Source organism: Mesoplodon mirus, assembly GCF_964341445.2.
Source record: "Mesoplodon mirus genome assembly, chromosome: 3".
Classification (NCBI taxonomy): domain Eukaryota; kingdom Metazoa; phylum Chordata; class Mammalia; order Artiodactyla; family Ziphiidae; genus Mesoplodon; species Mesoplodon mirus.
The window spans coordinates 119,087,733-119,105,317 of NC_138978.1; the positions used below are offsets into that span (position 1 = coordinate 119,087,733).

The following is a 17,585-nucleotide window of genomic DNA, read 5'->3' on the forward strand; positions in this document are numbered from 1 at the left end:
ACAACTACTGAAGCCCAGGCACCAAGAGCCCGTGCTCCGCTACAAGAGAAGCCACCGCAATGAGAAGCCCGCACACCGCAACGAAGAGTAGTCCCCGCTCGCCGCAGCTAGAGAAAGCCTGTGCTCAGCAACCAAGACCCAATGCATTCAAAAAAATAAATAAGTAAAATTTAAAAAAATTAGCCCCTATTTAAAAAAATAAAAAATAAAGAAAAGTCTTTTTTATCAGTGGATCAGTAGGTTTTGGGGGGTTATTAAAGGTTTTTGAGCAGGTTGGTGATATGTTCAGAGCTAAGTCTCAGAGTCTAAGGAGAGTCACAAGGAAGCAAAGTACAGGATGGCTTGGGTAAGGGAGGACCAGGTGAGATGAGAAGGTAGCAAGCAACTGAGATGGTACATGACTGAGATGGTGGCTTTGAGTATGGTGGGCAGAGGACCTGGAGAGGCTGGTGTGGCCTGGTGGAATCAGACTCCAAAGCTGCTCGGACCCCTGTGGGGACCAGGGCAGAGAGGAGTCAGAGATGCTGCTAAGCTTTCAGGCCTGGAGACTGGAAGAACGATGATGTCATTAACAGGGAAGGCAGGAGAAGGCACTAGTGTAGGGAAGATATGGGTTTGGTTTTGGTCTTACTCATTGATTTCATGGGGAAATGTACTTGGATGAAGTATTTGAGGCAGGAACCCATCGTGGCAAGGATAAGGAGACAAAATCCTCAGCCAGTGGCACACACCGCAGAGGTTTCTGCAGGTTTGATGTGGAGAGGAGGCGTGGCAAACAGAACGTCTCCTGTCCATGGTGCCTCTGAAGTCAAGTGTGTCCATGGGCAGCTACCTTGCTCTTTAGAAAGGAGAGGTGCTCTTTGAGGACAGGCAGTAAGTATGAGGGCAGGTACCATCTCTTACTCATCTTGGTGTCCCCAGAACACAGGGAGTGCCATCCAGCTGTGATGGGTGTGTTTCGTTACCTAAAACAGCGACAGGGGGATGTGTTGCATTGAGTGGGAGAAAAGGTGGGGATCTAGTATCGTTTTTATAGTCTCTCTGTGTGTCATTTACATACATATTACCTAGTAGCCCAGAGGTTAGCAATAAATTATAATTCTAGATTAACAATGGCAGTAACACTGCAAAGTCAGTGTGGGAAGATCTGATTGCATTAAATACAGAAATGACGTTGCCACCAGGGTTGACAAGTTATACAAGTGAGAGTAGAAAAGCCACGGGAATCAGGAAAACCAGAAACTGAGTTCCGACCCTGTGCCATCAGACCACCGCTGCACCTGCCCCCGCCTCCCTGGCAAATAAATGAAGAAAAACAGTGTGACTCTAGTGGAAAAGTCTGGGCTGAAGCCTTTACAGCAAGACAGGCAGAGTAAATAAAGACTAGAACCATCTGAGTATTTTTATGATTAATAGGTTACAATTCCTCGTTTTTGTTTTTTCTGCTTAGAGGTTTGAAGAATAAAGATTGCATGTATTGTAAGAGATGGCTTTTCTCTGTTAAATCTATTAATTGTCCACTCTTCAGAGGTTTGCAATTATGTCCCAATCAGCTCCTCCAAAGACCGGATCTTTCTCTGCGAATTCACTGAGAATTCAGTGTGAATTCACTGTGAATTCTGTTTGACCCATGAGCCACTCCTGCTGGACACAGCGGGCCCCCTGGAGAGGACAGAGGATGGATGAGGCCTCGCCAGGGGAAGAAAGGTGGGCTTCTCTGAGACCAGGTCAAGGGGAGCTGAAACCAGAGCAGGCCAAGCTCACAGCCAGCTTCCTTTCGATCAAGGTTAGGTAAAAGAACCTTTCCAGTCTTGCCAGCTTTGAGAATCCTCTCTCTGTAAGAGCCACTCCTTTCGTGTTGTTTGTTTCTCTGGGAAAAGATATTAGATATTAAAGGGACATTTCAACAGATTTAAGTGTTCTCAGAAAAGTGAGATGTTGTTTGATAAAAAGATGCCTTGTACTCATAGATGGGCAATAAATATTTGTTGATTTGATTTTCAGTCCCACTTTTCAAAAAGTAAGTAGACTTGAGGAGGATTTTAGAGAATTATTCTTGAAAGCTTGAAATTAGCAACCACAATTTCATCTCCTTGTACAATTATATTGCAGAAAAAATGTTTATTTTCCTGTCATGTGAGGGAGCTGGCTTTCCTCGGCTTTATTTTCCTCTAATGTCTGATTCACAGAGTGAAAAATGGAGAGGACAAAGGAATAACATGATATACAAAGTATATCCTTGGTTTCAAAAAGCAAATTGAATAAACAGAGAGGCTGTTAATGTCTCTGCTCTAAGAAACAGCTTCTGAGAAGGTTTTGGAGGCTAGACTCCCTTGCCCCTGACTCCTGCACCAAATTGTTCCAGGAGAATAGAGGCAACTTTGGTAATTTGCTCAATGCTTAGCATGACTTCTACATGCTTACTAGGGGGCTGAAGGAAAGCAGCTAGGTTACAGGGCTCTGGGTGGAACCCAGCTGGCCTACCCACGGGTATGGTCCTCCATTCTGCCATCTTGATGATACAAATCATGTTTTCTCTTGTACCACGGACAGCTCAGTGCCAGGATGTACCATATACAACCATCTGTATGGCAGCGACAGAAGACTATTTGCCTGTACCCCTTCTTTTTCACATCTATGGAGGCTCTTTAAAGAATCCAGTACATGTAATCAAAGACCAAACAATCAAACACCATAAATAATTCTGCTGAGAAACTGGAGAGGCCTTGGCAACTTCCCATTCCCCCGCGCCTCCCTCTGCGTGAGCGCGCTCACCCTTTGTCACTCTCCCTCTCTTTTTGTTCTCCCTTCCTGCCTTTGTCTCTATTTAGAACACATTTTTACCGTGCTGCAACATTCATCACTGAATATTTTCTCCAGCTTTCAAAGACCCCCATCGAAATCTCGTTGCTCAGGGGTCTCCTAACCCACTTTAATCCTAAATGAGAAAATTGTGAGAGCGGCCAAGACCCCAGCACAGGGTTTTGCTTCGCTCTCATTTCGGAAAGAGGAGAGTTTTGCAGGAAATCATATTACTGACCTTCGTTCAGCCTGCAGCTCTAAAGAATTTTCCATAAAAGCTGTCATTAAATAAACAGCTTCTGCCTCGCTCATTTGGCCTGCTGTTATCCTGGAAGGCGCGTTTCTGTCTCTTCTAAATGGGCCTTTTCTTCTCTGACAATTCAGTGGGGTGTCAGACTTTGAGCTGCTACATGATCTCCCCATTCCTGCTTATATTCAGTTTTTCACCCTCCTTACCCACTTTCATGACGTTACAAGGGAGAAACATTATTTGGAAAACCCAAAAAGGGGGAACATTGGATGATGACATTTTGATGAACGTTATTTAGGAGTGATTGTCTGTAATGATTTTTTTTTAAGGGTTGGATTTAGATACATTCCCAATATTGTTTTTAAGACTTTCTACTGCCCTTCCTAATGAGAATCATGAAAATATTTAAGCATAAGCAAAAACACCTCGTGCTGGGTGATTTACTCGGTACCATTAGGTAAGGGGGGCGGGTTACATCATTGTATGCTATAGATTTAATTATCAGGAAAGTTATTTGGTTGCCTGAACCATGCACAGTGATTTAAGAGAAGACAGGAGCCTTCAGCTTTGGGACATGGTGCCCATTTTGCGCTGGCTGTTGGCATGTGTCTGGGGCTCCCTCCACCCTCCACTGAAAGGTGTAGCCCTAACCCACTGTGGCTACTTTCTGACTGGCTCCCATGTTGGTCTTAAGTCCCCCGTTAAGACGTGGACAGTGGCGTTTTACCCGTTTGGTGAGCTGAGTGTCCATCATGAAGTTGTGAACGTGCTTCTCTGCTTTGGTGAGTTCCAGCTTTCGGGCCACCACGGCCACCACCAGGGCAGTACAGCCCGCACCCTGTGAGGGGACAACAAGAGGACCAGAGGAGAGAGCACATCATTAAGAGGCAGGGGTCAGGCGGAAGACTCCACATGCCCCGGGCCCACGATGGGGTCTCCAGGAGTGGAGTGGGGACTTGAACTCTGGCTGGACAAGGCCAAGCCACAAAACCCATCAGGGCCCTGATTCCCGCACCCATGAAGGGGTCTGCAGTGCTCTTGGCTTAGCTGCAGAGCTGACCTCTGGGAGACTGAGCCTTCATAAACCTGGCCACTTCTTCATGGAGCAGGAGACTGGATGGGGCTGAGGCTTGGGGGAATTTAAAACACCGAACAATCACTTGGTCACCTGCCAGGGTGTGCAGGGAAGACAGAAAATCCACACAAGCTCCTCCCCCTCCCTCATGCATATCCCAGCCCCACCGCCAGCTCCAGAGCAGGGGGCCAGGAGGAAAGAAAGCCGTGCAGTCTGGATGGATCACCTGTTGGTGGTGGAGAGTTTTCCTGAAAATAATCTAACGAAGAGGCAAAGCATCACCCCACCAAGACTGCTTCCCAGGGCTACACTGGTTGGCATGAGTCTGTGTACTCAGTGACTGAGCTTGCTCCCAGCTGGGTCTTTTTTACTGGAGGTCCAGCCTATGACTCAGCACAAGAAATTCAGTTCCTTCTTGCTTTCACCAGGAGGCTCATGAATTCACCATCTTTCAGAGATTTAAAAGACGATAGCAACACACCTGCCTCAAATCAGGATTTTAAGGGAACCCGCAGAAGGCGCTCAGTATTCTCCAGACCAGCGTTCTTATTCTGCTCTGGAAGGTCCATTCCAGGGAAGCCCAGGGAGAGTGAGCAAAAGAGGCCAGTTCCTCAGGACTCACTTTCTCTCTCCTAATCCTCTGGGCGCCTGCTTGACTGTCTGAGAAATGAGCAGAAATGGGCTCATCCCAACATTCTTCCAAAGGACTTTGAAGTCCTCTTTGCTGTGCATCTTGACCTGGCGGTGGGGGGGATCAAGAGAGAACTGCTCCTGCCCTGCTTCTCCTGCAGGCAGCAGATGACAGCCCCACCCTTGCCTGGTTCTTGGAAGAGAGCACACGCCCCTTGTTGACCATCACCCTCTTCCTGCACGTGAGACCCTGCACCATCCTGACCTCCACTCACGGAAAGAGACAATAAGCTCAGAAAAGTCAGCAGTCTGAGCCTCTAGACGCCAAACAGTAATTATAGTTGCCACAGAGCTCAGTTTAGCAACTGAGGTCCTAGGATTGAAGGAATCCATCAATAACATTTAGGGCTCACCCAGTTTAACGGAATGCATAGGAAACCTTAAAGACTGTTTTCAAAGGTACTATAATCTGCACCAGAGTTGGGCGGAATGCATATGGTAGATCAATCCCCTACTCTCTCCTTCATAATCTCTTTCCTTTGCCACAGGTTGGCAAAGGTTGGTCGGTGCAAGGTTTTGGCACAGGTGAGGTTGGCAACGCTTTCCCCTAGCTTTTTACAAGGGTTCCCATGAAAACAATCTCATGTTTCTCGGTACACTTGGTCAGCCACCCATTTCTAGCACAACAAACTGAAAAGAAAGGAGCCTGTGTGAACTTTCCTTTTCTGACCTCATTTTCCTTTCTTGTTCAGGGACGGCCCTGTTTTCTTGGCATCTGTGACTTTCAGGAGACTGTGCCCAGTTTTCAAAGGATATGTATGGGCAGTTGGACAGCCTGGTCTGTAGGTGTCATCAATTGAGCCAGGCCTCTAAAAGCAAAAAATAGCTTAAAAAGAAGCTGTTCTAGAGGGAAGATGTGTGCTCCATTTCCCATCAAGCAGACCGAGTATATAATCCCTCTCTTTTGTATGGAGCTACAAAAGAACTTTGGGCTGAACGCCCAAAAAAGGGATATATCACTGTGTTAAAAATGGAACATCAGATGGAGAGGGTTCTTCCTAGGCTCCAGGCTTCCTCATTACCCTGGGTCCAGGGAAACTCTGCTTAAATCACTCCTGAAAGCTGGGGGCAGAATTAGCCTGAAGGAGTCTCCCTGCTCACCACGCCACTTTGGAGGTTTCATTAAAACAATCAACCTTCCACAATCCCGAAGTTCCAGGGTCTAGAAGGATTGCTCCATGGTTCTTGCTATGGCTCACAACCTAGGCTGCTGAATGCAGAAGGGTTCTAATGAGAAGCTAGAGTGTTCTAACTAAGGAACCATCTATCTTATATGATTAAGATTCATTTCTGCGTGGAGGCAGGAGGCTGGGCTAGATGACATTTCCCAGTTTCTTTCAACTTAAAGATGTCAAGGCTCTCCTATGGATATTTCTCTGAAGGATGCTTGGTTCTTAACCCCTGATTCTAACTTGAATAAATAGCAGTGGATACTCTCAACTTTTCTTTTAGAAAATCCATCATCTGGCTGAATTAGGGAAGTAGCCAATAATGAAGCCTAATCTGGTCATTCCCATTAAGAGGCAACCTTGTAAAGATGGGGTCAGACGTCAGCAACCTTCAGAAAGTGGTGTTCAGGGTGCTGAAATGCAAACTGATCCTCTCCAGTGTGTGTGTGTGTGTGTGTGTGTGTGTGTGTGTGTGTGAGAGAGAGAGAGAGAGAGAGAGAGAGAGAGAGAGAGAGAGAGAAGAGTGGGGGAGGGAAGGGAAGGGAAGGGAAGGGGAGAGGGGAGATGCAGAGAGATATAGAGCTGGAGCAGAGACTGAGACAGGGAACAAGTTGTGCTGCCTCCACAACAGCATGGGACAGACAGGGGAAGTGGAAAGGAAGAAGCAGACGAATAGGAAAAAAGGATGGGCTGATGGGAATTGAGTGGAAGGCAGGAAAAACAAGGAGCCTAAGACTTGAGTCAGAAGTTAATGGTCAACTTTGGCTCTTTAGAGGAAATAAAGGAAGTACTATGGGATTCCCCCTCCCTCCTGTTGTATTCACCTTTCAAGTGGTATAATGATCACCTATGTTCCTTTTGGGCCTTTTTACTTAGCTGAGTTTGTCAGCCTGACAGGGCCCTGTTAGCAGTTTGGGAATGCTTGTGTGATACGGCAGGGATGCGGGTTGGTTTTAAGAGACAGATTGCCAAGGGCTTGGCTCATTTGGGTGTGTGAGAGCTCCTGCTGTCCTAGCTGTCCTCGTGTGGAATCTCAGAAATGGTTGGTGTGCAGGGGGGCCATGTGAGGAGAGATCGGAGTGGGACAGAAGAGGGTAAGCAGCTGCTAGGATGACTTCCATGGGGTCAGACTGTGGAGCAAATCCATGACTCAGACTTTTGCCTTCAGAGGTGCCAAGTCCTGAATCCTTGTTGACACCAGCTGAATTCCCTGGGTCTTCTCTGTCTAACGCTATTTCCATGGGAGGGCTGTGGGAGGGGAGAGGGTTCACCTCTAATGAGGTCGTACTTGGCAAGGTACGTGGTGAGCAGGAGTACAGGAGTGAACAGAGAGAGGAGCGGTTGGCCTGGGGTCAGCATGCCTAACTCGTCCATAGGTCTGGACCCAAATCAGAGACCCAGTCTCCTCCACTCTGGTCCTCCTCCTCCTTGTTTCCAAGAAACATTTTCCAGCTGGAAAACCTTAGAGTCTCAAAAAACAAGTATCCCAAGGGGAAAAGTATGAGGTGTACTTAACTAAAGAAGCAAAAAATAAAATAAAATAAAACATAAATGAAAATGACAAATGGAGGAGGGAAGCCTGGAGGATTTACAGTTGGATTCTGTTTCTGCAACAGATACCATGTAACAGCTAAAATAACATCAATTGGTCTGAAACCAAGGTGTTTCAGGGAGAAGCTCATCTTCTAAAACTGACATTAAGCAGATGTCTTACTGAGCCCTCTTTTTCCCTCCTCCCCAGATGACTCAATTTGTGCTACCTTTTACTTCATCATCCCTTTCCTTTTGCAGTTCAAAGAAGCCTCTCTCATGAAGCCTCGGGGAAAAGCTCAGTGACCCCCACAGATATCCTGGAAGCTTTTGTCTATTTGTCCCTAACTCATGAAGGGTCCACAGAGTGAGTCCAGCTTTAGAAACTGGCTGTATTGAAATGGGATTCCTACCAAGGAGTCTTGGGGGCCCCAAAAGTCTTCCAGATGCCTGCAGAACCAAAAAGCCTTCAAAGGCCCATTCTGGTACTAAATATTGCCAGCTTTCTCTCTACCTTGTAACTGTCATCATAAAATTCTTTATGGAAAGATGATGCACTTTGAGATACCTGCTTTTGTGGATGAAATCTCTCAAACACACCAGGTCTGTGCCAACAATGTCAAGTTGTTCAGACAATTATATACCCTGCTTAATGGTTGATAATTACACCGTTACTGGGATTGCCAAGAGAAAACAATGATTAAGATTATTTACAGCCCGCACACACAAATTCTTCCTTTCCCTTCCCGAGCAGGCCTTGCCTTGGCCTGCATGGTGTCCATGGTAACCAAACAGGAAGCCCTACCTTTAGTAAAGGCACTTTCAATAATAATCAGGAGATGTACAAAGTGTTGGGAGGCTGGGAGAGGGGAGGAAGGGATTCTCAGCCATGCGAAACCCTGGAAAGGAGTGACTCAGCTGGAAAAGTCACATTTGTTAGTAAAAATGCCACCAGGGTTCCTCACTGTCAGACCCCAGAGGGAGGCAGCTGATTTTAATTTGGGTAAACACACTGACAATGAGAGGAGGGGAGCTCCCTGTCTCTGTTATAGATAGGTATATATTTACGCAGCAGGTTTTGTGCAAAAGGAGAAGATAAAAGGCATGTGCTGTATTTTTAATATGGGGGGTGGGTATCAGTTCCTCCTCACTTGTTTGTTCTTTCCACTTTGATCACTCCTCTCTCCACAAGGAACAAACACTCCTTTCCAAGGAGCTGCTACAGCCCCAGGAGCAAAAGCGGGTGCTGAAGACCACACACCAGGAGAAGTCAGGGAGGGGCCCAGGGGTCCTGCTCACCCACCCCCTAGCCATGCCAGAGCAGAAGCCCGGAGATGCAGGAGTGAGGGAACCAGGGAAATGGTGGCTATGGGGCTGCTTCTTGGATGGGGCACAGCTCCGTGCTGAGAGGGCAAATGGCTTGTATTTAAAAATAACGGAGGCTCCCAGCAGGGCCATCCACCTATTGGCAGCCTGGCTCCGTGCGGGACTGGCTGAGAGCTGGTGCTTGCACCCCACGAGCGGCTCTGAGACAGGAAAGCTTTGGCCTTCGGGCAACATTTCATTCCCTTCTGGAAGGAAGAATCATTCCTTGGTTTCCTGGTGACAGCTGGAGCTGTGCCAGATAGACTCCTACTAACCCATGGGAGGTATTTGTTCTGAGGGCTTACACTTACCCGTGATTTATCCCAACCCCAGCGCTAAGCCTTTTCTCATTAACTGTTGCCCAGGACCTGCTAATATGCACCGGCTCTGGATTTCAGTCCAAAGGGGAGAGGACGGTGTCCAGTCGTGACATGGCAGCACTGGACCCCTCCTGCTCACCAGCCCCACGGCCCCAGGCCTCTGACCCTATGGCCTCTGCTGCTCTGAGCTGCCTTGTCACTGAGATCAGTCCCAGGAGGCCACCAGGCTGGCGAGGGCTTAACCCCCTTCCCACTGCAGAAAGGCGTCACTTCCCTTTCAGAAGGAGGGTCTTTTGTGTCCTCCTGGAGAAGTGGGGGTGATGACTGAAATCTGAGGGAGCCCTGGAAGGATTTTGAGGATGGGGGGGGGTGTGCAGAGAGGGCTCCCTGGGGAGGGCTGCCGTAACCAACCACGGAGACCCAGGACCAAGTCACAGGCCTCCTGTCCACCGTCACCCCCACGACACCCAGGCTTAGCTGCCCGCTCCTTCTCTGACCCTCAGCTTCCTCTTCTGAAAAGAGGACCTGGTGTGTTTACTCTGTACTCTGGGGTTCTGGGAAGGAGGTCAAAGGGCAGGGCTGCCTGTCCTGGCCAGAAAGCACAGCAAGGTGAGGAGCCCTCACCTCCGGCCAGTGAAGGAGTAGTGGCGGCAGGGACGCCGAGGACTCGCCAGCACCGAGGGTGGCGCAGCTCCTTGTTGCTGACGGAGTGCGTGAACATAAAGCATTGCAGTTTATCCCCATCACCAGCCAGGGAGGAGGGCAGAGCAGGCCTCCCATCCGCCCTTTGTACTCGAGCATGCTGAGGTGCAACAGGCCAAGTGCCCTGCCTGGAGTCCACAGTGAGGTCATGGGGTCAGAGCACTGCGGCTGTGGGGCTGGAGAGTAGGAGGGTCCAGCGCTGCAGCGAGCAACGGGGACTCAGACTCTGGTCCGACTCCCTACCCACATCTCTCTCAAACTCCGTGCTGTGTGGCCGTGTGATGGGCACAAGTGTGTGTAGGGGTGGGGGATGGCAGGGTGATGGGTGGGAGGAATATACACTTTGAAAGGAGGCAGCACAGCTGCTGGACACCTGGGGAGAGATGGGGATGCAGTCACAGGATAGCCGGGTGCCAACACTGGGAGGGAACTGGCACTCAGAACCTGGCACCTCAACATTTGGATGCAGAGGCCAAGAGTTGGCCCAGGGCCATGTCATCAAACCAAGACCAAAGCAGTGGCCAACCCAGTCTAGGACACGGGTCTCTCATGGCCGGCTCAGTGAGTTCTAGCTATACTCTATCAGATGTGGTACCAAGGTCTGCGGGGCCCAGGCGATAGGAAAGAGGACAATGAACTGCAAGCCCTAATGCTCACCGGGGCTGGTGGATGGGAGCAGAGGGTAAGACCCATGGCCAGCTTCACTCGGCCCGTTTCTGGGGGGCTATGAAGAGGCCATTAGATGTCAGCAACCGGGACATAGTCCTATCTTAGACAAGGAAATGAAACAGTGAGCAGCCACGCAGATATCACATCTGCCTTTCTACGTGCAGGGACACGCATGCTGGCCTGTTAACTAGCAGCTGGCCCCATGCCCGGATGAGGAGGGCCCCCTGCACCCACCATAAAGGCGCTGCTCCTAGCAGCATTCGGTGGGTGGGGAAGGGTAACTGTCCGAGGCAGGTACTCACCATGATGCCCGTGAGAAGACAGACACCTTTCCCACAGTATGTGTGGGGCACCATATCCCCATAACCAATGGAAAGGAATGTGATAGAGATGAGCCACATGGCACCCAGAAAGTTACTAGTTACGTCCTGCTGGTCATGGTACCTGCCGGGGGGGAAGACAGGAGTTAGTTAGTGGAACTGCCATTCCCGGGAGTAAAGGCTCTGGGTAAACCTGGACAAAGAAGGAAATGTGACATTTTGCTGAGATGGAGACAGCAGCGATGGTGGCACACGGATCTCTTCAGGAGACTGAAGCTGCCGCAACTCTGCCCACCCAGATCCTGCCTACAGTTCTCCGTCCATTCCCCCAACCCCCCACCACGAGCTTGGTCCCAGCGGTAAAATGTTTTGTCATGATTTGCACCATATCATAGACGTCCTTTCAGTAAAATACCTCTGGATGAAATCATGCAGTAACAAAATTTAGATTTTCCCTTCCAAGCTGACAGTCTAAATGTATGTGGATGTGATTAATCTGAAATCACAAGCTCCCGAACAAGGAGAATGTCAAAAAAAAATCACCAAACGCATTTAGCAATTTCCCCTAAGAAGGCTGATGGAGCCCAAAGACTGGCACCTCCCAGGTGTCTGGAGGGAGGCTGCCGTAGCCGGGGCTCTCTTGGAGCTGTTTCCAGGGGAGGCTCTGGAGCCTCCACGGAGCCATGGCCTCCTCTTCTGAGCTGGATGGAGGCTCGTGGCTGTCCCGCCCTGGGAGTAACCAGCTGGAAATGTATCACCACCATTCCCTCTGCCGGATACCCATTCCACCCCATCCTTTTCCTCCCTCCCTTCATCCCCAAACACCAAGGCCCACTGTGGGCCAGGCTCTGTGCCAGGCACTGAGATAGAAAGATGAACAGGATACAGCCCCTGCCTTAGGGTTCTCAGCCCAGGGCAAGGGTCCATCCAGGATGCAGACATCTGTGAAAGCGTCAGTAAGTGAGTGGACGAGGCACCTGGAGGACAGGAGGGAAAGGGCAATGACCTCGACTCAAATGTAGGAGGATTAGTCAGAGGCTTGAGTTTTCCAGGCCGGCCGGGGGAAGGCAGTTCCAGGCAGAGGGAATGCCCTTATGAAAAGACAGGGCCCAACCTGAGTGCAGCAGGTGGGCCTGGCTGCACCTGGGGTGGCAGGGCAGATGAAGGCGGGTCCTTTCTCAAAATGTTCTCTAACAGGATGAGCCTGACATCACTCCTTGATTAAACTCTTCCCATCAGCCTCTTGGAGGCCACTGGATGGGAAAGGTGAGATGGGGCCAGGGAGACCAAACCATCCTGGTTGGATAGAGCAGAAAGCCATTTAGGAACCTTAATCTACAGAACTGAGTTACCAGCAAGGCTTACATGACGTGCTTGGGATGGGGTCTGGTACAAGGAGACCACCAGAAAGTATTAGCTGCTACTGCCAGTGCTCTCCCTGAGCCCCACACCCCCACCCACAGGGTGTGGCGCCCAGTGGGCAATTGACAAATGTTGCTTTTCTTACCCTTAACCCCCGCCCCAGGTCAGGTGTGCTGGAAAGGCTGCAGATACAGGTACATCTGGAGATCAGCGTAAAAGGAGGCAGAAGTCTGCTAGTCAGAAAGGAGATGGAGGGCACGTAAGCGGGGAACACCAAGGGCACTCTATGACGGATACCGTTTATGGACTCACACTGTATTAGCAGGAGCCACACAATACACATTACCCTGTGGCTAGCTAGCACTTTGTGTACAAACACTCAGATTCTCACATCCTGTAAAGCAATTGGAAGCACAGAGGCATTGAGTGACTTGCCTGGAAACACACAGGAAGTAACCAAAGCAAAGCCCATGCCTTTTTCGCTATTCCCTCAGCATCAGGGAGATGGAAGTGACTGCTGTGTGACTTGGGGAATGATGAGGAAGTTTTAGCAACAGGAGGGCACCTGGGCTCCAGTAGCAAGTGATGAGGTAGCTATGGAGACCAAGGGTCTGATTTTGGAACGCCTTGAATTCCAGGATAAGAGGTTTGGATCTGGTCTCAGAGGCCTTGGAAATGATTCTTGGTTCTTGAGCAGATGAATGACAAGATGACACGGCCCACTGGGAAGAGTGGTCTGTAGGTGGTAAGTAGACTGATTAAAAAGATGCAGCACAGGGGTGGGGTAGTCAGGTGGGAAGCAAATGCGCGAAGCCAGGAGGGAGGTGCAGGCAGCAACCTTCATGGCCCACCTGAGCCTGGCCCAAGCAGATCCCGGTAAGCACATCGTTGGTGGGCCGTCCAGCCCCAGCTTGAATCCTCTACCAGCAACTAGAGGAGGGTGGCTTTAGCCTTTCACAGCTGTCTGCACAAGGGCATGCATGCCCAGAACTCTAGGGGCGACATCTGAAAAGCAGACATCCCTCCCCAAAGCTCTGCTGGTTGTCTTACCTGCCCTCCCCCACCTGCTTTGCTTGCTCCCCAGTGATACTCTGTTGCTACCCAGCTGGCACCCTGGCTGCCTGCTCCTTCCAGTTGGCCTCATGTCCCCAGGGCTGCACTGTGTCTGCTCATCTGGCCACGCTGGAGTAGCATAGGCTGTTGGTGCCCAGGTCTGATCCCCAAGAGGGAGTGTGCCCTGCCCGGCCCCGGGACACCAGCTCCATCCCAGGTCTGACATGGCCTTGGATGGGCAGCCACGCTCCCCATCCCATTCCCCACAGCCCTGGCTCTCTGCAAGGCCCCTGGGCTGATGTGGTCCCCTCCACTCACAGCCTGCTTCTCTTTGGCCAGGAAGAATGGTGGTGACCCTGGCTCTAAGGGCCTGTGCTGGGGTTAGTGGTAGGGATTCCTTCCCTGGAGGGATGGACTCTGGAGTCTGTGAAGCAGCGAGACTCAGTGACAGGTTGAGTGTGGGGACACAGACGGGGCAAGAGTTAAAGATGGCTCCATGCCACAAGCCAGCAACAAGCAAACACATGTGTAGAGTACAGCCGGGGTCGTCATCTCCTGGAAGGGGTCTTGGGTCAGGTCTGATGACAGTGAGGTTGAGGCAGTGGGTAGAGAGGAGGCGAGCCTGTGGTCTCGGGCTCAGTTTCCCTGGCTTTGAGCCCCAGCTCCACCTTAAGTAGCTCCACGGCTGTGGGCAAATGACTTAACCTCTCTGTGACCCAATTTCTTTATCTGCCGATGGGAGGAGTAAGGAAAATAATTCACCAGCAATATTAGCACAGTGCTCGGCCCAGAGTAAGTGCACACTAAGTGTCAGCAATTACCATTATTGCTGAGATTGGTATGTGTTATCAGTCTGAGAAACAATCTATAGAAAAATACAGTGGCAGGGATTTACAAGTGCAGTGGGTAGAGGGTCCCAGCAGGGAGGGAAGAAGATGGAGGGAGGGATGAAGATGGAGGGAGGGATGAAGATGGAGGGAGGGAAGAAGATGGAGGGAGGATGAAGATGGAGGGAGGGATGAAGATGGAGGGAGGGAAGAAGATGGAGGGAGGGATGAAGATGGAGGGAGGGATGAAGATGGAGGGAGGGATGATGATGGAGGGGGGAATGAAGATGAAGTGGGGGGATGAAGATAAAGGGGGATGAGGATAAAGATGTCTTGGCATTTAGGCTGGAAAACTATCTGATGAAGGGATGAAAGGAATCTACTTTAAGTTCTTGGACAAAGAAGGGACACAAGACACTTGGTATCTGAGAATGATTCTTCTAGCAGCTACATGTAAGACTGATTAAAGAAGACAGGCCCCAGACAGTGAGAACCTCTAGAAAGTTTGCAGGTACCCAAGGAGAAGCAATGGAGAGACTTGAATGCTGAACTATGGGGTTTGGACTTAATTTGCAGCCTATCTTCTGTGGACTTATTGGCTTTGCTGTGGACATGGGTCTCTAAAGTCCTCCTTTCTTTGCTTAAACTAGAGTTCCTGGGCTGCTCAGCTGCCCTCGGGACCATGGTCCATCCTATTCATATGTGGGTGGATTCCGAGGAAAAGAGATCAGAACTCAAAGTGGAATTAAATAAAAGCAACCAGTAATGTGTCTCTCTTTTAAAGTTGAGGTTTGATTTACTGCTTTATTTTTCTCTAAATTCTCTTTATGTTCTTGTGGGTTTCTTTTTCATTCACCATTTAAAATCCCTTGGTGCTAACTATGTGTGCTGAGGAGAGGAGAAGCAGATCTTGAGGATGTTATTCATTCATCGTTTGTCAGACTTTGATGATCTCCCCTCTGACAGGGGCTATTGAAGATCTGGAGATGAATCAGACATGCACCCTGCTCTCCCGTGGCTTGGAGCATCATCATGGAGATAAGACACGCATGCAACTCACCAAGCAGGAAGTGATGAGTGAGAGAGCAGGGCTGGTGATTCAGGACTGTGGGAGTGGAGAGGAGGGAAAAATTGTTTCCAAATCTATTCACAATTTTAGAGTGGTTTACACTTGTCACAAACTCACATACTAATCTCATGATATTTTTTGCAATAGAGAATTTTTTGGAGAAAAGAGTCCCATGTTTTTCCTTAAAGGCTAAGGAGGAAAAGGTGTAGGTATTTTTTTTAGGGTTATTATAGTTATTAATTTATCATTAGCGTGTGTGGACTATGGTTTTTTTCACTTTTTACTATTATGAAATAAATGACAGATATGGAAGATTGTACAATTGGGTAAAGACGGTAGATGAAACACACATGTTACTTTTGCTCTCTCTTCACATCCCTCTACAACTAACAGTTTTCGTTTCCTGCTTTTAAAAATAAGCAGACAACCAGGAATCCCCAGACATCTGAGGAAAGTCTCAAACATTAAAGACACAGACCAAATCAGTCAATTAAACAAACAAAGAAAAAAGACTCTGGATCAAATACTGACCATTAACAGAGAAGAACTCTTGAAACAAATCCTGTAGTTAACATCTTAAGAGAGATAAAACAAGATATTGGACCCATGGGACAAGAATGGCATGCTATACCAAAAAAGTCCTCCCACGGGTCTGGAAAATAAATTGAGGAAGTTTCCCAAAAGACAGTGAAAGAGATGAAAATACGAGAAAATTAGTGAATCAATCTACCAATTCAAATACCGAGAGTCTCAGAAAGAGAGAACTGGAAAAAAAGAAGGAGGAGGAGAAAAAAGGAAAAGAAGGAAAGAAGTAATCATTAAAGACACCATTAGGGGCTTCCCTGGTGGCGCAGTGGTGGGGAGTCCGCCTGCCGATGCAGGGGACGCGGGTTCGTGCCCTGGTCCGGGAGGATCCCACGTGCCGCGGAGCGGCTGGGCCTGTGAGCCGTGGCCGCTGAGCCTGCGCGCCCGGAGCCTGTGCTCCACAATGGGAGAGGCCATGGCAGTGAGAGGCCCGCGTACCGCAAAAAAAAAAAAAAAAAAAAAGACACCATTAAAAAATTTCCCAGAGCGGAAGGACACACGTTTCTAGATTAAGGGCCCACTGTTCCCAGCACAGTGGATGGAAAGAGACTCACAGCAAGGCACATTATTGTGAAATTTTAGAACACCAGGGGGAAAAGAGAAGATGCTATGGAGCTTCCAGGGAGACAGAGAGAGAGGTCAAACACAAGAATCAGAAGTCAGAGTGACTCTGGACTTTTTCACAGCAACACTGGAAGCTAGAAGGCCATGGAATAAAGGCTTCAAAATTCTGAAGGAAAATTATCTCCAAACCAGAATTCCAAACCAGCCAAGGCTCTCAAAGATTTGCCTCCTTTGCACCCTTTCTCATGAAGCTACAGGAGGGTGTGCGTCACCAGAACAAAGGAGTAAACCCAGAAGGAGGAAGCCCTGAGATGGAGGAAACTGGGGATCCACAGAGGAGAGAGGCCTGGGGTGATGGCACCAGGAGGTCCTTGGGTGACGGCCACGCACCAGGCATGGAGGGCAACCCATCCAGACTGGAGCAGGTCAGACAGCTCTGGAAGGTATTTCTCCAAGAAGATGAAATTGATAGAAAACCTGCAGTGCCTGAACATCCTGAGAAGAAATTTAGACAACTGTCAGAGTCTAGAATTGAGTTAGTGATAAATACACAGCAAACTAAGCAAATGAACAAACATGGTAATTAACCAGGAGAAACAAAAAGTTATGCAGGGAAGGAAAAGCTATCATCCTTTACTACAAGGCTCAGCTCTGAATAGAGTCAAATTAGTGTTGGCTGGGTAATGTAAACACCGATTACTGATCTAACCAAAAACGTGATATAATGATGAAAGGAGGATGGGGGGACAGGAAGAGTTGGAGGGGAGGAAAAGGAACTAAATCCTCATCTTCCGCTGTGGGAAGGGGATAGATGATGCCGAAACCAAAGCACTGAAAAGTAGCAATATAGTGTGTTATGAAGAGACATGGAGGAAAAGGTTAAAATTAATTAGCAAAAGAAGGTAAAAGCACTACCCGTGGGGAGGCATAAATGGGAAAAACTGGTGGAGGACAGCAAATACCACAGAACAATTGACTCTAAATGTATGCAGGTATAACTTCCATAATATCAAACACAAAACTAAACCTAAGAAAAAAAGACCACAAATATATATAACATAAAATTAAGTTACAAAGCATAAAAGTAAGCATTCCTGAACTCACTGTCCTGTTGAAACCACTTGTGCATTTTCTCCATTCTCAGCCTCCCATGTCCCCCCAGAGATCATCAACATCCTGAATTTCATGTCTGTGTTCTTGTTTTTCTTCACAGTGCTTCTCTTTTTTAAAATA

General features: G+C 48.8%; 1 protein-coding gene across 1 annotated transcript in view; it reads right to left on the minus strand.

Annotated features, from left to right (window-relative positions):
- KCNN3 (potassium calcium-activated channel subfamily N member 3) overlaps window positions 1-17,585 on the minus strand; it is a gene marked incomplete at its 5' end in the record, with an annotated part of 170,172 nt that overhangs the window by 13,300 nt on the left and 139,287 nt on the right. Inside the window, 2 exons of the mRNA XM_082615534.1 lie at window positions 3,780-3,890; window positions 10,875-11,016. Coding sequence (XP_082471660.1) covers window positions 3,780-3,890; window positions 10,875-11,016 — 253 coding nt within the window. The remainder of the gene's footprint in view (window positions 1-3,779; window positions 3,891-10,874; window positions 11,017-17,585) is intronic.